This window comes from Pleurodeles waltl, chromosome 8 (assembly GCF_031143425.1).
Source record: "Pleurodeles waltl isolate 20211129_DDA chromosome 8, aPleWal1.hap1.20221129, whole genome shotgun sequence".
In the NCBI taxonomy this organism is placed as follows: Eukaryota; Metazoa; Chordata; class Amphibia; order Caudata; family Salamandridae; genus Pleurodeles; species Pleurodeles waltl.
The window spans coordinates 90,463,944-90,490,196 of NC_090447.1; the positions used below are offsets into that span (position 1 = coordinate 90,463,944).

The 26,253-nt window shown below is 40.0% G+C and overlaps 1 protein-coding gene across 2 annotated transcripts in view; it reads right to left on the reverse strand.

Moving 5' to 3' along the window:
- Positions 1–3,130: 3,130 nt before the first annotated feature.
- Positions 3,131–26,253, reverse strand: part of XRRA1 (X-ray radiation resistance associated 1) — a 183,863-nt gene continuing 160,740 nt past the window's right edge. The window contains exons 15-18 of one of the 2 annotated variants that reach the window (XR_011194838.1): positions 23,500–26,199; positions 22,800–22,915; positions 14,876–14,981; positions 3,131–4,343 (exon numbers count right to left, since the gene is read on the reverse strand). Coding sequence is in view for 1 of the 2 variants with exons in the window: in XM_069203812.1 (XP_069059913.1) it covers positions 4,156–4,343; positions 14,876–14,981; positions 22,800–22,915; positions 26,037–26,199 (573 nt within the window). In the remaining variant the exon portion in view is untranslated. The remainder of the gene's footprint in view (positions 4,344–14,875; positions 14,982–22,799; positions 22,916–23,499; positions 26,200–26,253) is intronic. The other variant, XM_069203812.1, reaches the window with a different exon arrangement.

A 26,253-nucleotide genomic window follows, 5' to 3' on the forward strand; every position in this document is an offset into this window, starting at 1 on the left:
CCTGAAAGGTCTTAACAGGCGGCTGGCTGCCTTATATGATTTTTTTGAAACAGCATCACTTAAAAATAAATGTGTTAAAATCTCCAATGGTATGCTTCCTGGGGAATAAATCCCACCAAAAATTAAGTTTACATAGTCTGTGGCAGAGCTTGGAGCGGGTGAAATCCTATTGCTTTCTGGGAACATTTTTATCCTGTTCCCTTACTGATCCAGACCACATGGATAATAACATCAGCAAGGCTCTGTCACAGTCCCATGGGATATTAGCCTTTAATAATGCTTTGGGTCGGCAGCATTTTTCCTACTTACTCTCTGTTTATCAAGCAAAAATTCTGTCCACCCGTCTGTATGCCATAGAAGGAATTGCAATTACAAAATGGGAGTTTTTGAACAAGATAGAATAACGGATTTTAAGAAGACTGGTCTCCTGTAATAATTTGGTTTCGGTGTGAGTCTTAGGGCTAGAATTTGGCATCAAGAGTATTTATACACAGGGCATAGCTGCGGTAATTTGGAGAGCCTTCTGCCTAGCGCAGAGTGCAGAGTCAGATTCCTAGGATATAAATAAATATTTGGCTTATTAAGAGAGAAATCTCAGTTTTATAGAAATTTTAACCTTGATGTGCAACTACTGCAGCTAGATGGTCACTCGCTGCTATCTCAACTCCCTTTGTCCTTTAAAACAAGCCTAAAAGAGGCGACTAGGGGCAAAAGCTTCTCTTTGGACATGCAGTTTTGTAAAAAAAAAAAAAAATGGCTTAGCACTTTAACTAGCTCAGCAAATTTTAACTATCCGCAACCATACTTACGGTGGAATTTACCTCATGGAGTAAGACATTTTTTATCCTGTTGAGATTCAATAGATTACCTCTCAAAGATGTAACTGCTAAGTGGGATGGATCCTCGAATATTTGTGATTTCTGCCAGCGGGGGATACAAAACTTTAGGCATGTTTAACTTTTTTGTCCAAACTTAGTTGAACTAAGGAAAAAATGCCTGAAACCGTTATGTGCTAATCTTAATATATGTTCACCAGATGAGATACTGAAATGTATGTATAATCCTCCGAACGAAATATTTTGTTTTAGGATTTTTAAATTTTTTAAGTCTTTTTAAAATCTTTATTGAACTTATCTCTCCTCTGGTGGACATAATGAGGTTGCTACAATCTTAAAGCTCCAAGAAATTTTACAGCGTGGGATGAATTGTTTTGGGCTCTCCTAGGAACTATCTGTTCTGTCGTATGTACTGAACCTTTTGTGGACTTATGATGTTGGGTCTTATATCATAATGATAGGCTTTGAATTTTAAATGTGCAATCACGTAGAGGGGGAAGCAAACGAAAGTGATCAAACAATAGGCTTTACTGATGGTCGCCGCTTCCTATGGCTATATGGTATGATTTCTTAAGTTACAAGTGATGGGTGGCAACCTGACTATATTGTATTGTAAAGACAACCTCATTTTACTCAGCTCCTTGTTTTTATGTATAGTACTTAAGTTAGTCAGTATATATTTGGTATGGATTTTATTCTTTTTATCTCCTGTATTGTAGATGAATGTACATGTGGACCTCTTCGGAGTTCCAAATCGTGAAATACAATTGAATTGAATTGAAACAATGAAAATCATTCCAAGTTACTAGTATTACTTGTGTGGTAATATTGAAGACATCAGACAATATTGCATTAGTAGTGGGGACGCTGTTCTGGATTACCAGCCATAATCATGTCAGTGCTTCAGACAGGATTTTGAGCAGTAATGTAAAGAAGGCTTTGATAGTTTGGAATGCCTTTATGTGGGTAATACATAAGGACCGTAACTGGACTGTCTCTGGCAACAAGGTAATAATATTGGTAATAAGTATCCATGGTGCCACATAGCTCAGCTTTAAATATATTTTGGAAATTTGCTCATTTTTTTGTTTTATCCAGACAGCAGATTATGAGTTCTAAAAGTACATATTTTTGTCTCTAATACACACATCTGTACTTTGGTAGACATATATTTATTCATCCAAGTTAAAGTTTCTAATTTAGTAGGCTCGTATGCACACATGAGAGCTACTTACTGGTAGCTGGAGAGCTTCCAGTAGCTCATGAGCTACTCGTTGGATAAGCCTGCTCTATACCGACCCATTCAGTTCTGTTATGATGTGGTTTATTGTAACACAAAGAGGATGTGCTTCTTTTTTGAGGAGTGTATATATTTAGTTGTGATTTGGATGGGAAAGTGTTTGTCTACAGTACTTTTGTCAAATATGGAGAACAAATGATTATTAATGTACAGAGGAGAGTTTGTGTATCATGGCAGCTGCCTCATTCGTGTTAGTCCCCTCTCTGTACGAATGGCAGATCACCCATCTGGCAGAAAAGACTGAGATAGTTTATGCACTTGGTTAGTTAGCTCGTTGAGCCACTCAACCAGCTTTGCGTTAGAGTAATGGCCTTGAGGCGGTATTCCATGAGAGTATCTATTACCCAGGTTTTATACCTTTCTGCAGTTTTGAAAAAGGCAGTGTAATTTTTTTTAGAGGTTGTAAATGGGCTTACAGCTGCCATTTGTTGGATCTAATGAGGTTACCTTGCTGCAGATTCGAGTGCTTCTTTGAATGGTTGAGTGCTGGTTGAAGGGTGAGGAAAGGAAGAAAGTGCCACCCAGACTGGATTCAGTAGATGGTGATGAAAACTTTTCGAGACTCAGGGACCAGATGCAGGGCTCCCCCAGGGGGTGCAGGAAGACTTAATGTTCAGAGATGGTACTGAACTGGCGCTCTGGGCTGGATCTCTTCTGTTCACTCCTCTTGACTAATAGCTATGTAACAGGATTCTCTCATTCACCCATCTGAATGTGTCCCTGGACCTCGAAAACCCCAAGTCATAGGTACAGTATGAGCTTGTTGCTAGTCTCATCCATGTCTCAAAGAGCTGCAATAGCAGTTGTCAATATTATCAGCTCAGTGGTCCTCTTTATGAACTTAAGATAAACGAGAGGCCAAGTGGACCTGCTGGGATTGAAACCATGATGCTGGGTTGACCTAGCGTTCTACGCTATGGATGCATTAGTTTGCTGGGCTTCGGAGCAGTTTGACCATTTGTTACAATCCATATGCCAAGAAAAAGATAAATAAAAATTTTAACTCAGAGACACTCTGAAAAAGATTTACCACATATCCTTTGAATAAAGTTTACAGGCATTTGTCAGAGCCTCACAATAGGAGGTGATTTTGTGAGGCTGATTACAATTCAGTGTCCAATGGGGAACAGAATAATATGCTTTTCTAGGATGGAGTTTTAAGAGTCAAACGTTCAAAGAGGGCACCAAACACAATAGCACTGGAAACCGAAATGCCTGTATTTTAAATATTGCATAATGATAAAGATACAACCCTGCCCAGGCAGAATATAAAGACTTGGACTTTACTGTTTGCTTTAGAGTTTCAGGTATGCAGAACACTGAAGGAGGAGACTGCTACATCAATACACAGACACCTCAAACCTTCCAAGACCTTGGTTTTAGTCTTACATAAGATCCTATGTGTTAGAGCATCACACAACATCATGGAGTTGATGTAAGCAGACATCCTAGTACACTCCCGGGATCAAGTGAGAAACATACTGCAGATGTTCTTGGCTGGATCAGTATCGGGCAACATGTTGTATGAACCACTGTGACAATTAGACCTGGTTTAGAGTTGGTGGTAACTGCAGATCAACCCATTTCTGTAGGAAATGCTGACAAGGGAGGAGAGTCCGCCGGTTCAGTTACCCCATCATATGGTTAGTGTGGTAGACAATTCTGCTAGTGATGTCTAATGTACATTTAGAATCTTCTCCAGGAATCGAGGGTTTTCAGTCATAGCCAAACTATAAATCAGGTGGACCAGTTACATGATTTTGTAAAGGATTTAAAATTATTTCTAGCTGTAACTTCAACAACCTTGTATTTAATATCTGTGACAGTAGCATTATTTCCTTGAACACTGTTTTGCCTCTTATTTGGAGCATTATGATGTCTGCAACACGGTTGAGTAAATACTTCTTTCTAAGTGTGAGCTTGTGAAAAAGCTACACAATGAATTGTTCCAGGGACGTGCAACATCGAACTGCGCTTATCAACAGTTCCCAGTCTCTTGTTGGTCGCTTAACACTTCGATCATGTGTGCAGTTGGTCTCTTGCACCCTTCGTATCTGCAGCTGTGTCTCTGTTCATGTTCTCTAGATCCTTGGCTCTCTTTGCTGCATCTTCATGGAAGTGATTGTAGTGGAACTGGATTTCTTTGAGCAGCATCAGGGCTTCTCCATACTCCTTCCGGTTGGAATTCTTGTTGCGTAAACACGACCCTGTATGAAAAACAACCACAAGATAAGCACAATTGTAGAATATATACTCTTTTGAATCATGAGTGGCTTGTATCTTTCGGACATGAGCTATTATTAGATGTGTTTAGATATTTAAATTTATTTTAGGTAGTAACTTTTTTTTCACCTTTTACGATAACTGGCCTACAGACCTTAAAGGCCCCTTACTCCCCTGACCTACCCCTCTTGTCCCTAAGAGCTTTGCCCCATCGGGGTGACTGGGGAGGACTCCAGTCCTGGGTGGAGTCCGGGATACAGACGGTAGGAGCACTATTTAAGGAGGGGGCACTGATGCCGTTTGAAGTCCTTCGGACACAATTCGGTCTACAGGGAGGACACTTCTTATTGTATGGCTCAGTAGTGGCTAGTATCAGGAAACACTGGCTGACACGGACAGGAGAGCTCACTACACAAACAACCTGTACATATTTGGCGACTTCTTCAGGCACCTTTAAGGCAGTTTTTAATCTCTACAGCAGGGTTCAAGTGGATAGGAACATACCTTTGACTCAACTCAAATCGTCATGGGAAGTAGACCTGGGCACAACTATATCCGATGTGGACTGGGAGCGTATTCTGGGGGGCTTCCCCAAAATGACTCGCAATGCCAGATTTAAGCTGATTAATTTTTATGTACTTCATAGGGCATATCTCACCCCTGAGCGGATCAGCAGGTACTTTGAAGTGGAAGGAGTAAATTTCCCGAGGTGCGGACTAGAGAAGGCAGAATTTAGGCATATGTTCTGGAGCTGCCCTACGGCGGAGGTGTATTGGGCGGAGGTGAGCCGTCTGGTGGCTGGAGCGATAGGAAGAGAAGTCCCCTGCACAATAGGGCATTGTCTGCTTGGCTGGTTTCCACGCACGGCTAAGTACAAAATAACCAACAGGTTCCGGGACTTGGCCTACGTACTGGCCAAGAGGGAAATAGCGATGTCCTGGAAGAATCCAGTTGGGCCGAGACTGTCCCTATGGACCAGAGAATTAACTAGGTGGGCGGGTGTGAAAGCGCTGTTCTACATAGCGAGGCCAGAAGGGGATGGCGGCCCCTGGAGGTGGTGCAAGGTTGGGACGCGATATTAGACTCCTTTAAGGAGGAATGCCGATTAGGTCCAGTCCCCTGATTGAATGATGTTTGGATGTTTTGAGAAGTTACCAATAGTCCCAATCCATTGGTGCCAGTACAGATGACCCCGGGGCAGGATCCTACGGTTGGACTAGACGGGGTAAACACTCTCACACTGTGAGCGGAGGGTTGACTCCTTCATAGCACACCTACATACAATACAACTGTCCAGATAAGCTACCAGTACCATCACTGGGGGGTGGGGCACTGTTGGGGAGGTTGAGGGATGGGGGGGTAGGGTAGTTGTTGCAACATCAGATTGCTGTTAGTGCAGAGATGTGTAGATTGAAAAAGCTCTTGATCTCAGAGTCTATGTAGGTCACTGTATATTCTCTTATACTATGTTTACCTAATCATTGGTTGATCGAAATTGCAATAAACTTTGTTTACAAAAAACTGGCCTACAGACCTTGATCAGAGACAGATAGCCCACCTTTGTTGAGTTATTCAACCCTATGTGAATGAGGGGCTACCTGGTGCTGATCCACAGCTGCTTCTAGAAGTGGTCCAGTTGTACACTGCCTCTTATGGGCTCATGGTCCTGGCCCTAAAGATATTTACCACCGTTGCCTGTTAGCACTGCCCTCAGATCAGTTCTACACAGACGCTTTTTGAATAAGAAACTTTTTATTCTCGTGCATAGTTCAGGTCACCCCAGCAAGTTAGTTAAATATCAAAACAAACAGGACACTAGAAACCCGAATTAATTAAACATAAAGTAAAATTAGTGAATTGCTAAAAATAGTGGTCACATAGTCGCTATATATTCAAGCCCTCTGTATAACTGACACTCACAAAGCCATCTTGGAAGGATATCTGTCCCAAGAAAAAGGCCAGAACATTATTTGGGTAAAATGTGAAACTATCACTAAATACCCTCTTGAGACTGTAGTTGTCTGAGATGGTGTGCATCTGAAGTAACTTTCACTATGCTGCGAGGAAAATGCGATTAGTCTCTTCTGTTACTAACAGTCACGTCCTCTCCATCCTAACAATCACCCATTACTTCTGAAGTAAGAAAGCTAGTGCTGTCCGCGAATCCTCAGCTCAGAGCAGGATCCATTGTATGTGTGAGGTGGGGTGGAGGGTGCAGTAGGAGGCATTGCATACGTCCCTATAATCTACCAGGATCCACACTTTTGGTCCAGCCCACAAAGGAATGCTCTAAGTACATGTACTGTTAGCTGAGCACAACCACCTTAGGCCGCGGTATGTGTCTTTACGGTCCTACTGGTGGAAGAGGCTTGGACCACAAATGTTGTGAGAGACTGAGGGAAAGTACAACTCTTTTGTGGCAGAGGGCAGTGCACGTAGGGTCTTACCGCATACCCACAGCCCATTGCCCATTCTCTCCATATCTAAGAGATTCTCTTCAAGTCTTTTGCACAGACATCTCCATTTCGTTCTTTTACAGAGGACCTGACTGTCAATGCCAGCGGGGCGTGAGCAGGTCTGGTTTTACTGTGATGTGCACATAAACACTAACATGTCATGTATTTTCATGCATCATAACAAGTGGCCTTGACATTGGTTTCTGTGTTAACCTGAGTTAAGAGGCTCTGTGAGGAGGAGAAAGCGCAAATACAGGGGTCAATTCCCAGACGCACTTTGAAATGTGAAAATGGCTCCCCCTGTATTACATTTAGTAGGTACTCTACTATTCCTTTATAAATTAGCCCTAAAATACCTAAAATGGGAACTAATGTGAATATTCAAGAAATATGCATACGCAGTTAGCACCGATAGAAAAGACTGCACTCTCTGAGTACTTTCAGTGTTAGGCAGTTGGTCGTTTCATGACAGGTTCAAATAGGCATGTAAGAGTCAATCCTGTAGGACTCTTTTCCTGGACTTATTTCTGTAGTACTACTACCTGGACGTACTTCTGTAATACTACTTCCTGGACTTATTTCTGCAGTACTACATTCTGGACTTATTTCTGTAGTACTACGTACTGGAGACATATTTCTTCTGTAGTACTACTCTGTGGACTGATTTCTGTAGTACTATTTGCTGGTCTTATTTATCTAGTAGTACTTCCTAGACTTATTTCTGTAGTACTCCTTTGGGACTTATTTCTTTAGTACAAATTCCTGGACTTATTTCTGTAGTACTAATTCCTGGACTTACGTCTGTAGAACGAGTTCCTGGAGACTTATTTCTTTAGTATTACTTCCAGGAGACCTATTTCTTTAGTACTACTTCCTGGACTTATGTCTGTAGTACTATTTGCTGGACTTATTTATGTAGCACTACTTCCTAGACTTATTTCTGTAGTACTCCTTTGGGACTTATTTCTTTAGTACAAATTCCTGGACTTATTTCTGTAGTACTAATTCCTAGACTTACGTCTGTAGAACGAGTTCCTGGAGACTTATTTCTTTAGTACTACTTCCAGGAGACCTATATCTGTAGTACTACTTCCTGGAGACTTATTTCTGTAGTACAACTTCCTGGAGATCTATATCTGTAGTACTACTTCCTGGTTACTTATTTCTGTAGTACTACTTCCTGCAGACTTATTTCTGTAGTACTACTTCCTAAGTTTATTTATGTAGTAGTCCTTCCTGGACTTATTTCTGTAGTACTACTTCCTGGAGACTCCTGAACTTATTTCTGTAGTACTGCTTACTGGACTTATTTCTGTAGTACTGCTTTCTGGAGACATTTCTGTAGTACTACTTCCTGGACTTATTTCTGTAGTACTACTTCCTGGACTTATTTCTGGAGTACTATTTCCTGGACGTATTTCTGTAGTACTACTTCGTGAATTTACTTCTGTAGTACTACTTCCTGGAGACATATTTCTATAGTACTACTTCCTGGAGACCTATATATGTAGTACTACTTCCCGGACTTATTTCTGTAGTTCTACTTTCTGGACTTATTTCTTTAGTACTACGTTCTGGAGACTTACATCTGTAGTACTACTTCCTGGACTTATTTCTGTTGTACTACTTGCTGGACTTATTTATGTAGTACTACTTCCTGAACTTATGTCTGTAGTACTCCTTCCTGGACTTATTTCTGTAGTACTACTTCCTGGAGACTTATTTCTATAGTACTACTTCCTGCACTTATTTCTGTAGTACATTTTCCTGGACTTATTTCTGTAGTACTACTTCCTGGAGACTCCTGAACTTATTTCTATAGTACTGCTTACTGGACTTATTTCTGTAGTACTGCTTCCTGGAGACATTTCTGTAGTACTACTTCCTGGACTTATTTCTGTAGTACTACTTCCTGGAGACTTATTTCTGTAGTACTACTCCCTAAACTTATTTCTGTAGTACTACTTCCTAAACTTATTTCTGTAGTACTCCATCCTGGACATATTTCTGTAGTACTACTTCCTGGAGACTCCTGAACGTATTTCTGTAGTACTGCTTACTGGACTTATTTCTGTAGTACTACTTCCTGGACTTATTTCTGTAGTACTACTTCGTGGATTTACTTCTGTAGTACTACTTCCTGGAGACGTATTTCTGTAGTACTACTTCCTGGACTTATCTCTGTTGTACTACTTGCTGGAGACTTATTTCTATAGTACTACTTCCTGGAGACTTATTTCTGTAGTACAGTTTCCTGGACTCATTTCTGTAGTACAGTTTCCTGGACTTATTTTTTTAGCACTACTACCTGGACTTACTTCTGTAGTACTACCTCCTGGAGACTTATTTCTATAGTACTACTTCCTGGAGACTTATTTCTGTAGTACAGTTTCCTGGACTAATTTCTGTAGTACAGTTTCCTGGACTTATTTCTGTAGTACTACTTCCTGGACTTATTTCTGTAGTAGTACTTTCTGGAGACTTATTTCTGTAGTACAACGTCCTGGACTTATTTCTGTAGTACTCCTTCCTGGACTTATTTCTTTAGTTCTACTTTCTGGACATATTTCTTTAGTACTACGCCCTGGAGACTTATTTCTTTAGTACTACTTCCAGGAGACCTATATCTGTAGTACTACTTCCTGGAGACTTATTTCTGTAGTACAACTTCCTGGAGATCTATATCTGTAGTACTACTTCCTGGTTACTTATTTCTGTAGTACTACTTCCTGCAGACTTATTTCTGTAGTACTACTTCCTAAGTTTATTTATGTAGTAGTCCTTCCTGGACTTATTTCTGTAGTACTACTTCCTGGAGACTCCTGAACTTATTTCTGTAGTACTGCTTACTGGACTTATTTCTGTAGTACTGCTTTCTGGAGACATTTCTGTAGTACTACTTCCTGGACTTATTTCTGTAGTACTACTTCCTGGACTTATTTCTGGAGTACTATTTCCTGGACGTATTTCTGTAGTACTACTTCGTGAATTTACTTCTGTAGTACTACTTCCTGGAGACATATTTCTATAGTACTACTTCCTGGAGACCTATATATGTAGTACTACTTCCCGGACTTATTTCTGTAGTTCTACTTTCTGGACTTATTTCTTTAGTACTACGTTCTGGAGACTTACATCTGTAGTACTACTTCCTGGACTTATTTCTGTTGTACAACTTGCTGGACTTATTTATGTAGTACTACTTCCTGAACTTATGTCTGTAGTACTCCTTCCTGGACTTATTTCTGTAGTACTACTTCCTGGAGACTTATTTCTATAGTACTATTTCCTGCACTTATTTCTGTAGTACTACTTCCTGGAGACTTATTTCTGTAGTACAATTTCCTGGACTTATTTCTGTAGTACTACTTCCTGGAGACTCCTGAACTTATTTCTATAGTACTGCTTACTGGACTTATTTCTGTAGTACTACTTCCTGGAGACTCCTGAACTTATTTCTATAGTACTGCTTACTGGACTTATTTCTGTAGTACTGCTTCCTGGAGACATTTCTGTAGTACTACTTCCTGGACTTATTTCTGTAGTACTACTTCCTGGAGACTTATTTCTGTAGTACTACTCCCTAAACTTATTTCTGTAGTACTACTCCCTAAACTTATTTCTGTAGTACTACTTCCTAAACTTATTTCTGTAGTACTCCTTCCTGGACATATTTCTGTAGTACTACTTCCTGGAGACTCCTGAACGTATTTCTGTAGTACTGCTTACTGGACTTATTTCTGTAGTACTACTTCCTGGACTTATTTCTGTAGTACTACTTCGTGGATTTACTTCTGTAGTACTACTTCCTGGAGACTTATTTCTATAGTACTACTTCCTGGACTTATTTCTGTAGTTCTACTTTCTGGACTTATTTCTTTAGTACTCCTTCCTGGACTTATTTCTTTAGTTCTACTTTCTGGACTTATTTCTTTAGTACTACGTCCTGGAGACTTACATCTGTAGTACTACTTCCTGGATTTATTTCTGTTGTACAACTTGCTGGACTTATTTATGTAGTACTACTTCCTGAACTTATGTCTGTAGTACTCCTTCCTGGACTTATTTCTGTAGTACTACTTCCTGGAGACTTATTTCTATAGTACTACTTCCTGCACTTATTTCTGTAGTACTACTTCCTGGAGACTTATTTCTGTAGTACAATTTCCTGGATACTCCTGAACTTATTTCTATAGTACTGCTTACTGGACTTATTTCTGTAGTACTACTTCCTGGAGACTCCTGAACTTATTTCTATAGTACTGCTTACTGGACTTATTTCTGTAGTACTGCTTCCTGGACTTATTTCTGTAGTACTACTTCCTGGAGACTTATTTCTGTAGTACTACTCCCTAAACTTATTTCTGTAGTACTACTTCCTAAACTTATTTCTGTAGTACTCCTTCCTGGACATATTTCTGTAGTACTACTTCCTGGAGACTCCTGAACGTATTTCTGTAGTACTGCTTACTGGACTTATTTCTGTAGTACTACTTCCTGGACTTATTTCTGTAGTACTACTTCGTGGATTTACTTCTGTAGTACTACTTCCTGGAGACTTATTTCTATAGTACTACTTCCTGGACTTATTTCTGTAGTTCTACTTTTTGGACTTATTTCTTTAGTACTACGTCCTGGAGACGTATTTCTGTAGTACTACTTCCTGGATTTATTTCTGTTATACTACTTGCTGGACTTATTTTTGTAGTATTCCTTCCTGGACTTATTTTTTTAGTACTACTACCTGGACTTACTTCTGTAGTACTACCTCCTGGAGACTTATTTCTATAGTACTACTTCCTGGAGACTTATTTCTGTAGTACAGTTTCCTGGACTAATTTCTGTAGTACAGTTTCCTGGACTTATTTCTGTAGTACTACTTCCTGGACTTATTTCTGTAGTAGTACTTTCTGGAGACTTATTTCTGTAGTACAACGTCCTGGACTTATTTCTGTAGTACTCCTTCCTGGACTTATTTCTTTAGTACAACTTCCTGGACTTACTTCTTTAGTACTAGTTCCTGGAGACCTATATCTGTAGTACTACTTCCCAGAGACTTATTTCTGTAGTACTACTACCTGGACTCATTTCTGTAGTAATACCTCCTGGATGTATTTCTGTATTACTACTTCCTGGATGTATTTCTGTATTACTACTTCCTGGACTTACTTCTGTAGTACTACTTCCTGGACAGATTTCTTTAGTACTACTTCCTGGACTTATGTAGTTAGTTCTACTTCCTGAATTTACTTCTGTAGTACTACTTCCTGGAAACTTATGTCTATAGTACTACTTCCTGGAGACCAATATCTGTATTAATAGTTCCTGGACATATTTCTTTAGTACTACTTTCTGGACTTATTTCTATAGTACCACTTCCTTGAGACCTATATCTGTAGTATAACTTCCTGGACTTATTTCTGTAGTTCTGCTTCCTGGACTTATTTCTGTAGTTCTGCTTCCTGGACTTATTTCGGTAGTAGTACATCCTGGAGACTTATTTCTGTATACTACTACCTGGACTTATTTCTGTAGTACTACTTCCTGAAGACTTATTTCTGTAGTACTACTTCCTGGACTTACTTCTGTAGTACTACTTCCTGGAGACTTATTTCTGTAGTACTACATCCTGGAGACTTATTTCTGTAGTACTACTTCCTGGACTTATTTCTGTAGTACTGCTCCCTGGACTTATTTCTGTAGTAATACTTCCTGGACTTATTTCAGTAGGTCCACTTTCTGTACTTACTTCTGTAGTACTACTTCTTGGAGATTTATTTCTGTGGTACTACTTCCTGAACTTATAAATGCTTTTGTCAATACAGACTTTAGAACCCTGATGCAAGATCTTTGCATTTGCAACCTCCACCCTGGCGAGCTACCCTAGGAAGATGTTACTTTTCTAATAGCGAATGCAGAAAAATGTCCACCGTTGGTTCAATGAGACTCGAATCAATGTTGACATACCTCTTGATGGAGATCTATGCTACCTGTCCCTGAGGTGAGAGAAAATGGTTCATTGTTATTAGTCGCAGCACCAGAACGGCCTGAAAAGATAAAATGTCATCAAAAGATGACATTCAGAGAGCTACCTTTATTGCAGACATGAAAGAGTAGCTCTGCGTGCCTTGAGGGTCTTGGTATTAATGGGTAGGTTACTCCTCAGGGTGTGCCTGTCCAGTGTGCAGGGCTTTGAAACAGAAGCAGGCCTCTTACATGGTCTTTCTTCTGACAGATGTACAGTAGCATGCCTTGTTTTCGTCTCCTCCAGTGGACAGGGAGTTTTCCTATTTAAGGGTCTACGCCACCTTCCCACTCCTCTGTAGCAGTTGTGTCATGCACTTAGGAGATGGTAAGTACAAGTGCCTTTTCTCAACAAGTCTCAAAGTGACGAAGCAAAACTTGTAAGATCAGCACCAAGAGACGCCGTTGAGTAATAAGCATGTCAGTAAGTGCAGTCAGTCAGTGTTGGCTGAATAAAACAAAATCTCCTTTATGAAGGTGTTATTTTTATAACTTAAGGTTCCAATTCACTGAGGTATTGGATTTGTTCCAGGGTAATAGAAAATGTGTTGATATTCCATACTTGAGTAACACATGATCCCCAGATCTCAAATTTACAACGCGCTCCTGTGTGGAAACAAATCTTTTCCAGGACTCCAGGATTGAGGCAGAAGGGAATAAACACATGCACAGCTAACAGACAAAATTACACTATACTGGCCACCATCCTGAAACCTTAAAGATATGCCTCTATGGGACTAGTTTTTATTTTGTTAAGAATACAAACTGCCACAGGAAGTAGGACTATTTTAGGACGTTTGTCCAACTGAGCAAGAAACTGATAGGAGCCCATGCGAAGCACCCACCTAAGAAACTGATTTCCCCACAAATTATCTTCAATGCTAAGGCGAAAGACACAGCTACCAATGTCACAAGGGAAATTTAAAAATAAAAATGGCACATGCTTGACACTCTAACAATGGTCCTCGAATAACCCTTTGTTTTTGCTATTATAACATGCAATAACCTAAATTCCAGTTTAGTAAGGACACCAATGCAAATGAAGATATGAAAATTCAAAATGACATAAAGTGACAGTATATTCGTCTGAAGGGCCAATAATTGTGGCACCTCTGTTTTACACGTAACCACAATTCAATGCTGATGTGAGCCTAGGAAATAGAGCACCTACTTTACTTGGGGTGCAAAAATCCTAAAACATAATAAAAGTTGAAAATTAGGAGGGCAGGGGAATCGGGACAAAGAATAAAGAAAGAATAATACACTTAGTGGCCAATTGGGTATGCTAGTTTACTGCTAGCTCTCAGATTTCAGAAATACTCTCCTGCTCAGGGTGGTGGCTTCTGTTGTCCAGGTATCTTCCCATTGGAACAAGTTACAGTTACATTTACAAATTCAGCCTGGCTTTCTGGAATTAGGATGTGCCTTTAAAGCCTTATTACCAAGCTCATTACCACCATGTCCTGTAGCTAGAAGATGTCCCCAAGCAATAGTGGGCCAGATAAATATTAAATACCTACATGCATATGCCGTCAATGGAACAGAGAAAGCAGCATTAACTGTAGGGCATAAAGATTGCATATATACCTATCTGGACAAAGAGGCATGTGCTTTGGTGATCTACCAGTGTCTGCTATGCCAAGGGGGCGAGATGTGACTGTAAAGTTATTGGGCAAACAGGGCTTGTCAGCTGCTTCTAGATGAAAAGTAGGAATCCCGTGCTTGGAGGAAGGGTGGAAAGAAATTCCATTGCTGTGTGCTTTCTGTGAAGAATTCATGAAGGACCCTTCATTGGAGTAGCACCCCCTTCCCAGACCAAAGGACCAGTCTGGGCAGTGGGTGAATGGGATGTTCTCCTGCAAGCAGAACAACTAGAGCAACCTCTGGCTTCCATTTTCAAGCTGGGTTATTAGGCTAGGATGACACTTCACACAAAATAATTTTTAATTGTTAAGGCTTTTGGTTGACCATTTGTTGACCATTTTTTAGTGTTAGGCAGAAAAGGTGATCGAGAAATATATGAAGAAGGTAAGTACCTAGTGGTTGCTCTGAGTAGGTCTTGGCTTTCTTCATACTTGATAGTATATCTTCTAATACTTCTGCTTTGTTCTTTCGAGGAGGAATAGATGTCACTTTCCCAACCTAAAACCAAAGTGGAAAATTTGACTGATTGCATTTGTAATATGAAACGTGCAACTCATTTATATAACATCTGTTACTCCAAAGTGAATATGTGCAAACAAAGTTAAACTGTGCAATGATTACTGTTCAAGTGAGAGACTATACAGTTATAGAAAATAAATGCAATATTATGTTTAAAATGACCAGTAATTCCTGTATGCAAATCTGGTTCAGAAGGTGCCTTGATTTTTAAGAAACCAAGCAAATTATTAGAGGTGCACCATTCAAGTGTAGTGTGCAGTCTCACATGCCAGCGAAAGCAATCACTGAATCTTATATACCCATGTGAGGTGCTCCGATCACCTTTTTAGAAATATAGGGCACAAATACAGCCGAAACAAGTAGCCCTGGCCCACTGCACCTTTTATCCCTGGGTGGAACATTCAGAGTTTGCATTTTCTGGAAGCCGATCCTCAGGCACACTGACCAAAAGATCAACATACATGAACATGTACTGATGTTTCACTAGTGGCACACTATGACTTTCCCTCTTCCCAAACTATAGTGGTGCTCCCACTGCCGCCAAACACTCAAATAGTTATTCCCAAAACTAGGCAATGGTTTGAGCTCACTATCCATTAAAGGCATATAGTTACTCTCTGTCTGCAGTAGGCAAACAAATGATCAACTGGTATGCAGCCCAGGGTATTTTCCAGCAGCTGGGCGAAATCAATCATTCCACCCATAATCTACTTGTTTTTCTAAGCTAATTATTGAAGCAGCCTTCATCTGAGCATTGACATATTCCATGAAGGTGGTAGGTAACCCACGCCATATCATGTATTGATCCAGCCTGCAGGCGACACATGACATGAAGCCTGTATTTGTTTCTCCTCATTAACTACTCTTCTTTAACCTACGACCACCACTCAAGAACCAGGCCTGTGCCCTCTACTTAGCCATCAAAACAATGGAGAGGGAGTGTTTTACTTATTTAGACCCTGTGTGAAGTGCTTCATGTCTTCACCTGGTTACTTCAGAGCTCTGACAGAAAGAAGTTCAGCTTGATGGTTAGATGTCATAGTTAGATGCCTATCAGGCCAGGTAGGTAACTGAGTCTAACACTTTCCAGAGACAACGCTGTCCTGTGTTGGGCTAAATCAACAGCAAGCTTTAAACATTCAGGAGCTACATGAACTTGATGTCAGCTCTCAGGTAGGGGTTAAGTGCATTCCCTAATCTCATACCATGTTTAGTGTAGAAAGACAGTTGGACGATTGGGTAGGCAGACGAACATTGAATATCTCTGGTTGGGGCACAAAGAGTGGGTTATTTTCTGCAGGTATTTAAGACCTCTGTCTCAGTAAGCTTTGTAGATGGTGCATAAGCAGTTACAACTAACCCTGGTGTCCAACTGGAGTCAGGAGAGTACTTTAAAGACAAGTTTGGTGATGTTTCTGCTTACTGTGGTCAAGGTCCCTTTTGGTTACTTAGTTCTGTAGTCTTTGGAGCCTGGTAGTGAGTTAATTAGGGAGACTAGTGTAAATGGTTTTGCTGTAATCAAGGAGTACCTTAACACAGGCTCTCACCATCTTGAGTCCGAAGTGGGAAGTAGAGGGAGATCTTCTGTAGAAGGAAGAGCTGACTGATTACAACCATGAATATTGCATTGTTTTGGGAGTGTAAGAAAGGCCATCTTTTTTTGTCTGTTATTCCCCAATGTTCCCTGCATGATTTTAGCGGGCTCAGGAATTCTCTGCACTATGCCACTATTAAAGAGTGGCAGAAAGTGTGTGCTTTTCCAACACATTTATTATGCATAGGCTTCACCTTATTAGTTTAATTAACTGTCCTTTAATGCCAAGGTAAATGGCACAGGGCATGCACCAGTGGCATGTATGTTAAATGTCATGTGTGGGCCTCAGTTTGTATTCACATTTCCCACATGTGACACAAATGGCTTCAAGAAGGACCACACTGTTCTGGTTGGGCTGCAGTGTTAAGCACTGCAGTGAAGTAGCATAAGTAAAAGCTTAAGTGCCATGTAGAGAAACCTATTTATGCAAACTAGCTAAGTCACCCCTCTTGTGTGCCTTGTAAGCCCACAAACTGGGTACCCAATATATAAAAATGTGGCATGCTACATGTGAGAAATTAGATTGTTGTTTGACTGGGGTGTGAGCCCTGGTCAAGCAACAGCCAGATTACCTGGCAGGGTGAACCACAAAAGTCACTAAATTAACCTGCACTTAACCCTGGGTAGCTTGGCACACAAAACACAGGCTGATTTTCTGTCAACTTAGTAGCAATGTGTAAAGTATTTATACAGCACACAAACAGTACAAAAGTGAAAGCAAACCCTGGAAAAATTCCACACCAATTTAGTAAATTTTAATAAATTGACACCAAAATGACGAAAATCCAATCAGTAGAACTGGAGTTATGAGTTTTTAAAGTTTGTAGTGAAAACTAGCACCTAAAACATCAAAGCACCAACCACGGACATCTAGTTGCATGAGATTGGGTCAAAGTTTAAAAATATGGCCAACCACGATGGTGGGTGAGTTTAATACAAGAAGTGGATTGGGCAATTACCTTCAGACTTAGAAGAAATACTGAAGAAAAAGTTCTGCAAAGGTAAAGTTCAGTGTGACACGGCTGGAGGCGGTGTCTGAGGAGGGACTGTCATTGTCAGGAAGCCACTGGTCAGTGAAAGGATTTGCTGCTGCGGAGAACAACGTAGCGGAAGTAGCCGCAAAGTCAGGCCAACCAGCGATGCACCTTTGGCAGACCGGTGACCAGGTTGGTCCCAGTCCTCCCTTGGTTCTAAGAGCAGTTTTTAGCTAATACTTTACAAAGTCCCAAGTTTGGGATTTTGGTTATTTGGGCACCCTTAGCACCACCACCAAGGGTCCAGGATTGGAGGGGCACCACTTGGGGGTTAGTACTCACTCAGACTATGTCCAGGTGTGGGTTCAAGATGGTAGGAACCTGTTGTGTCCCTGTGGCTCTGAACAGGAGTCCAGCAAACTAGCCCTTGAAGTCACTCTGGTAGTTCTGGGTTCAGGTGAAAAAGCAGGGCAGAGGTTGTTTGCCTCCCTTTCTCTGTTTTACTCATCTGCAGGAGTTTATTTGTTTCATCACGGGTAGATGTGCCATTCTTCCTGGAAGGAGACTGCAGGTTTCATTGCGCATGTTTAATTCCACAGGGTTACCTTGTGGCATTATTAATGGCTCTTCCTTATCAACCCCAGTACTTAGGAATACGTTCTGGGCATGCATTTATCAGGAACTTCACTCTTTAAATCTCATTCCAAGAAAACAAAAATCAGAAGATTACGGTAGAGGCTCAGGCTTTGATCATAGGATTCCCAAAGATTCATAATATCTTGTTATTCATAAAAGAGAGTTTTTTTCCCATTTTGATCATACACCCTACTGGCAACGGCATAAGCAATAAAAGCCCGTTCGCCAACCTTCGACAAAGAAACATGAGTAGCAGAAGACAAGGGGAGACCTCTGAGACACCCTCTTCAGTCACACACAAATGTCTCTTTGTCACTGAAAAGGAGCTGGGTAGGAAGAGGCTCGTCCATCCTTTTTCAGTGTGGCAGAGTATAACAAAAGGCAGATGGGTGGTAGACTTTAAGCAGAATTGTTACGTGTTGAGTTTTGGAGTTCTTGTGTTCATGTTCGGTCCAAAAGTAAAAAAGCCTTTTCAGCTGGCATAACCTCAGCACCTCTCATTGCGACTTAAATCTGCTCCACAAGCATTCTTCAAGTGAATGGTCGTAACAGTGGTACTCCTCAGGACGCAGAAGTTAATATATATCCATAACAAAGTCACTGTCCATTTCTCACCAAAAAGCACTGCAATTGTTCCAACACTGGCCAATATCCACCAAACTCCTTGGCTCCAGATAAATGAAAGCAAATCAACATCTTAACTAGTCTAGTTGTCATCCAGAGTCACCCTGCTACATCCATCCTCTTGACACACACATGATCAAAAGACTGATCTCGAGGTCACCATCGTGCCCATACTGTAGATATCACTAGGAGTCTGTGATTCTGTTTTTACCCCTCTGAAGAGCCTACAATCACATCAGGAGTAGAGCGACTGGACCTCTAGTTAAGGTTATCAGGATTTAGATTACCAAAGCTCACTATGATTTCTCTATTGGGTCAAGAAAGCAGTTAAATCATCCAAAGTTATGGATATTGGAGGCCTGAAACTACTCAGATATAAATTGGAACATGTGGACCTTTATTAAAAGGCTTACATTTGCCTCCCAAACCTGCTACACACAATCTACTAATGTATGTAGTTTGTGCATACAATTTTGTCTTTTCTTCGCTTCCTTATTGCTTCATTTTTATTCACCCTCTTGCTCCAGTTCTTTTGTCTTCCTAAATCTCCTATCTTACAAAACTTTCCAACAACTTTCTTCCTTCATTTTTGTTTAATCACACAAACTGTAATTACTTACTAATCATTTTAATTCATGTTACCCCTTTTTTTGGTTGACGCCTGCCGTGCAGCACAGCTATCCTGTTACAAAAGATTTATTGGGCATATGTTGATAGCTGACTTATAAAGTAACTCCGCCCATAACTTTCCACTGACTTTTTGCTTTGTCACCCTTATATGCATGCCTTCCATTCAATGGCTTTATTTGTTTTAGCCCACCCATTTTGTCTTTGTTCCTCCCGTGGTACATAGCTTCTTCACCACCTCTATGATTGACTGCCTTCTACTATTCCACTGTTGTTTGCTTACTAGGAACTATTTTTTCCTTTTTGTAAAGTACTCTATGAGAGTGCATATGTTATCCGGCTGTTTCTCTTGTATACTTTTCTGCCCACACCCAGTGCTCTACATTGTTGTATGGCCTGTGTGTTTGTCCCCCCATCCAGTTCTCCTTGTTGTCTTGTGTGTGCCCTTCTCCCTCGCTCGCCCTCTTTGTTTCCTTCCACAACCACTAACGGCCCCCAACCTGCACACCAGTTTTGATCAAAAATAAAAATAATACTGCTTTTGGGTCTGTTTTATTCTTACCTATCCATCTTCGCTTAGTAAAATAAAACCATTTTGCCTCATTTTTTAAGAACATACATGCATGTTGGCGCCCACGGTGGCTGTGTTATAGCGCTTACTTTTTCAAAACTTTTTATGTATCAATCCAGCTGGGATTGGTAAATGAAAAGAAGAAGGTAGCTGCAGTGCACACATCTAAAGAATTACATGAGAGCAGCATCATATGGCTTTTTATTTAAAAAAACAAAAACAAAAAAAAACAGCCATCTTGCATAGCAGCCACGCTGCTGTACAGCATGGTAGGTCTCATAGGCGACACCTATGGCTTTGCCAATAGGTCTCCCCTATTTAACTGTTTCCAGGTATATCTATTTTTATTTATTAAAGACTGATGGCCAAAAGCGTAAATAAAAAATTGAAATTTGAAGCGTCTCTATAAGTGAGGTTTGTACAGTAGCCAGCGGGAGATCGGATCACACTTTTGCTATGCTTAACTGCTCAGATTGTACGCTTCGGTAGGCCAAGCTACTCTGTGCATGGTGTCTCTATCTCTACCTACCTGGTTTACTTTCCTCCACACTGAGGTATTAGCTTGGTAGACAATTCTGCTGTTTATCAATTACGCTTCAGTACTACTACTGCATTTCACACTTCAACTTTAAAATACCATATATTTATTTTAGAATTGCTGATTTGTAGTTATGAACATAGGAAAAGGTCTGAAAACATTCCATCATATGTGTCTTCTTTGAATTCATCTACAGCGCTCCTCCCTCCCCAATAAATCAGGACTGCAGGTGGAAATTAGCATATGTATCCATACTCTAAACTTCCCATCAAAATGAAGTACTCTAGCTGATCATACTCTTCACAGAGGGTCATTAGAGCGCAAAGATTTCTAGGATCCATTTCTAATTCTTTTTAGGTATGGTAAATGCTCTCACATTTTGCTTCAGTCCTACCGCAGTACATTATGGTAGATGCAAAATAACTAAATTGAAAGTAAACTTAAACAAATCCTCCCTTTTTAAAAGGATAGGAGCAACATTTGAGTGTTCAGTTTTTACATTCTAATTGTATGTAACTAAGAAAAACTGAAAAATAAAGAAAACATTGCTCTCTGATAGGCGTGTTTTCTTTATGAAGGTATTTTAATAATGAAGTATTTCACTGCATGCCCACTGTTAAAAAACACAGCAGCCCAAGATTAGTGACATTTAGCAAGCCAAGTCAAGTGCAAAGTCAATATCATTGTGACCTATTAGCTAAAGCATTGTTGAGTCATTAAGTGGTACTCCAGTAGTACTGCTTCATGTACCCACAAATGCGATTCACAAAGGGCTCCATTCACAAATGGGCCAAGTCACAAAGTGTTTTTGGGTTGTGGGAAGTAGTGCTTCATTAGTACTACTTCACATACTAATTAATCAGTTCACTACAGTGCAAGTAGCGATTTCCCCTATTTACTGTTACATTGATACCCATTCAGAAAGGGCCCTATTCCTAAGATTTACTCTTGAAATACTCTTGAGTTCCAGGAGTAAGCCAGGTGTACTACAAAAGGGTAAGCCAGTTACAATGCACAACAGTTACACCCACATAAACTTCAGTAGTACTACCAAACAGATAAGCTCATACCTGCTCCACCCAAGCCCTGGAGTAAGTCACACAGTATACATGGCCACTCACAGATAATGCAACATATAGATCAATGGCCACAGCGAGTAACACTGCTGGCACAAAACCCAAGACCTAATAAAAATTTTAGAAAATGGGCATATTACTTTAGAATATAGCAGGCGCTCATATACGCCGAATTTTACAAATATGAAAAGATATTAAAAACTGTAAAGTGAATAAAATATAATGAATTAAAAAAGTCCTATACATTTCATCCATATTAATCACATTGCAGTAATATTAAAAATAATACAAATATAGGTTTTCAATATATAAAAAATTTAAACAGGTCATATAATTAAACATGGCATACACCTATACAAATACACATTATATAAACTTTAAAAAATAATAAAAGAATAAAAATATTAAAAATTGTCATATTACTGTAAATATAGTACACCTACACAAATAATGTTATAAAAATTTAAACATAACAGATGTACATACATTTACAAATATATACCTTGCTAATGGGTTTAAAAAAAAAAGGAACCCGTGACTTATCTCACTTCCAACACTATTATTCACCCAACACAAATGTAGGTGTTATGTGGCACCACAATGTATTGTATCACAAGGGGAGGAGGTCAAAGCCCTGGGTGTGGGCTGTATTTAGGTGCATCCAGCAGTAATGGTTCTCGAGTTTTTTTTCTTCAGAGGATGTACATTTTCCTATTCTTTTCAGTTTGTAATTCTAAATATCATAGGCCATGATCTCCACCTAAACTATGTAGAACAACATTGAACAAATAAACAATGAAAATATCGTCACAATGTTACTCGTAGTAAATTTATGGTTGAATCCTGAATTGTAAGTGACCTCCAATTAAGCATGGGGGTGATGCAGAGTACTCCTACTGGTAGGCAAAAATCTACAAGTTCAGAGATCTCTGTAGGTACATTTTTCTTCATGAATTGGGCCTTCAAGTAAGCTGGAAGTATTCCTGAAATTCAGGAGTAAGATAGGAATACTACAAGAGTAAGTCAAAAGTGATAGCAAACGTTTGTGAATTAGACCCCAAAATTTTTTTTGCAGACTCCTTAATGAACAGAATAGGCAAACCTAAGACCAGTGAGTAAAATACTGTCACAACTCAAACATGCAATGTAACACTTGCCTTGTAATCCTTAGAGCGGTAAGGTTTCTGATTACTGTTCAGCCTTAGTTTTGACTCTCGATATACACGCATGTGCTTCAGAGCATGCTCCAGAGCTCTCACGTTTTGGCGTATGCCTAGAAGGAAGATAAACAGTGGTGGGGTAAATACCATGTTGTTTTAATATAGGGCGTAGGCCTAAACAAGTGATTCAACAGCCTTTTAAACAAGTAAAAATAACATATACAAGGCTGTAATTTGCGGTTTTGGTGCTACTGTTCCTTGCGTTTAGCATTCCTACCCAAAAACAATGAATCCAACCATTGCGGCTATTGATGTAGCTCTCAATGAATGATAATGTTACCATGAATATGCTGTTGCTTGCAGTTCAACACAATCATTTTTTTGATACTTATAAGTTGGTTTAACTATGATACTCCACATTTGTGAATACAATACACTGAGGCCCATATTTATACTTTTTTTGCGCCGCATTTGTGCCATTTTTTTACGCAAAAGCGGCACAAACTTACAAAATATAACTGTATTTTGTAAGTTTGCACCGCTTTTGCTTAAAAAAAAAGGTGCAAACGCAGTGCAAAAAAAGTACAAATATGGGCCTGATTTTGCCAAGGACAGACTAGACCACCGATCAACATGTAATGGTATTCCAAAACACTGTCTAACATGATGCTGACGAAGGATACCAGAGGATACATACGCCAAGTCATCAATTTCAACTGTATTTGCAGTCCTGAGGAAGTTCAGAAGCCTCCATGGCTTTAGCGAAACATGTGTAAGCTGCATTAGGTTCAATGAAGAAGACATTATTTCAAAATTATTGTATTAACAAATGTGGTATTTCACATATCATATTTGACATATATATCTAGTATGCACTGAAGGCATATCCAAGACACATGCTTAAAACGCAAGACCTCTTATTTTTCAGAACTTAACAGGTTTGATTATTTGTTTAGCCAAGTTTGTCTTCGATATTTCTACATTTTTATTTACATTACTACATTAGTGCTACGTTCGCCCAAATGGTTTACTGGTGCTAAATTTAACAGATCTCACAAGGTGAACAGAGAGTAACCTGAGATAGTAAATGAACAAGCAGATCTGCATTTTCTTCAGAAATTGTAGAAGGGCAGTGGTAAAGCACTCCATTGCCTTGGAACCAAAGTTCAGAATTCCCTCCCCTTTACCTTACCTTACCTCACTGAATTGTGGTATGTGGAGAAGAGCATGGTCAGCAGCCCAAAGGGCCCTTGATGGAGAGTAGCTCTTGTGTTTATGCTTTCTGAAACACAATAAGGATTAGTAAATAGAGCTGTGGCCAAAGCACAAAGTTCTGAAGCGTCCCCTGGCCTTAATAAGTAGCAAATGGAGTTTCCCTAGCTGGGCCACACACAGGCACTGGATTTGGAACATACAAACAATATTCCTGCAAATTCATAATCACCCAGATTCATGATAAACTACATTCCTGCAGACCCAGGTAAAGCATGTTCTCATTAATCAAGGTTGTGGCTGCAAACATTTACTCCTAATAAATCAGGAGGGGGAGTCATTCTAAAAAGATGTCGCTGCTAAAAACAACAGTAGGGAAGGGCCAAAATGTGAGGCACAGTTGAGCCCTGGGAGATAAATTTGAATCATATGGTCAGTAGATCTTGAACAGATGTTAGGGAGACGCGACCCGAGCAGCGCCTTTTTCCAGGAAGAATGAGTCTAAATACCACCTAGAACTCCACTGCAACAACCATCACTTCAGTCGGAACACATAACCATCAATGTGAAGAAAAAGCAAATAAGTTTGCTTGAGGACATTGCTCTTCAGACATCCAGCTTTTTCGTCTCTCTGGTACAAAACTGGCAGGGGTGTTCTAGAAGCTCAACCTTACTTTGGAGCCTCATCTCTTGGAATGCTTTGTATAAATGAACCTCAGGACTTGACCCACCGCCTACCAACTGCGGACACAACTTGAAAACATTTTCCAATCAAAAACTAGTGTTGCACCATATGCAGGAAAAAGAAGTGCATTATTACAGAAGCCATATTTTGATTATGCTCTCCTTCAATAATACAGTAGAAGAGATTTTCTGTTTGTTCCTCCACGACAAATTGTTTAAACCAAAGAACAGCAGAAATCAACAGATTCAGGGTTCCCAGTATTAGTGCTTGGATATGCCCTGGCAAAGCAAAAAAAAAAGGGGACACCATGCTGCTATCATTTGAAACAATTTAAACTGTTAATTGCAGATCACCTCTCCAATTGCTCAGAAAAAACATGGATCTCAAAGGTCTTGGAAGATTTCACCAAGTGGTCGCCCGGGGAATTTGATTCACCACCAAAGTATATCAAATGGTGTCCACAGCCAGAATTTTCTATGGTTGCCTTTACCTAGAGGAGAGGGGCCCACTGGATCATTTTGGACATTTATTGTTGGGCTGAGCTACAAAACCTTCTGCGCACCTAAATTCAGATTAGGTGCACAGAAAGTGCGGGCATGCATGTGTATACAGCAATATAAATGTATCTCCACCAATGGAACTTATAACAGTGGAAAATTCACAAGTGTATGTCACTTTCCTCAGTCATTGATTGAGCTGTGGAGGGCAGGAGTTAGAAACTGGGAATGATTCAACAGAGATGCGACAAATTGTTTTCACACCTCATTTGGGTACTAACAGGTAGATCGGAGTGTGCAAATTTGATGTTAAAAACACCCACATACCCTAATATTTTGGGAGATGTAACCAAAGAGACCTTTTTCTCTGGAAAAAGATCCCAGGTATTGAACAAAATGAATGCACATTTCCACCTTAACCCTACAAGTAAATTATCAGAATTTCTGTAGACAGAAAATCGGCCAGTTTAAGGTCAGACATTAACATGGAAAGCTATGAATTTCTGAGCTATCCATATGTAGGCTCTGGAACTTTGTTATTCTCACTAAAACAATATCTTTACAATTCATAGGTTTACCCCTAGAAGCTAATTTGGGAAAATTGTTCTTTTCACCTGTAGTGACCTTTTGGTCCTGTGCGGCACCTTTCGCCCTCTGATGTTCCATTTCACAAGGGGCGTGTTATCAGATTAATTGAAATACAAATGACTAAGCTGACTTATCTGTACCTTTATTAATACTGAATAAATGATCTCAACTCCGGTCAGCCTACTGACAGCGTATATATTTTTCCCACCTCCTCCACACTGGTCCCTCCTCTGACACCAATAGTGTACTTACCTACTGGCTCAATAAAGTCAGGGTCTGGTTCTACATAATATAGTTCCTCATATCCGCTGAATATCTCTGGGATTGGATCAAGTGGATCCTTATCTTCCAGTTCTGGTTCTTCCTCCTGGTCTTGATCTTGAGAATCACAAGAAGAATCTGGTAAGTCATCCACCTTTTAAAGAAACAGAAAAGGACAATATCAGTGATTTAAATTATTATCCACAGC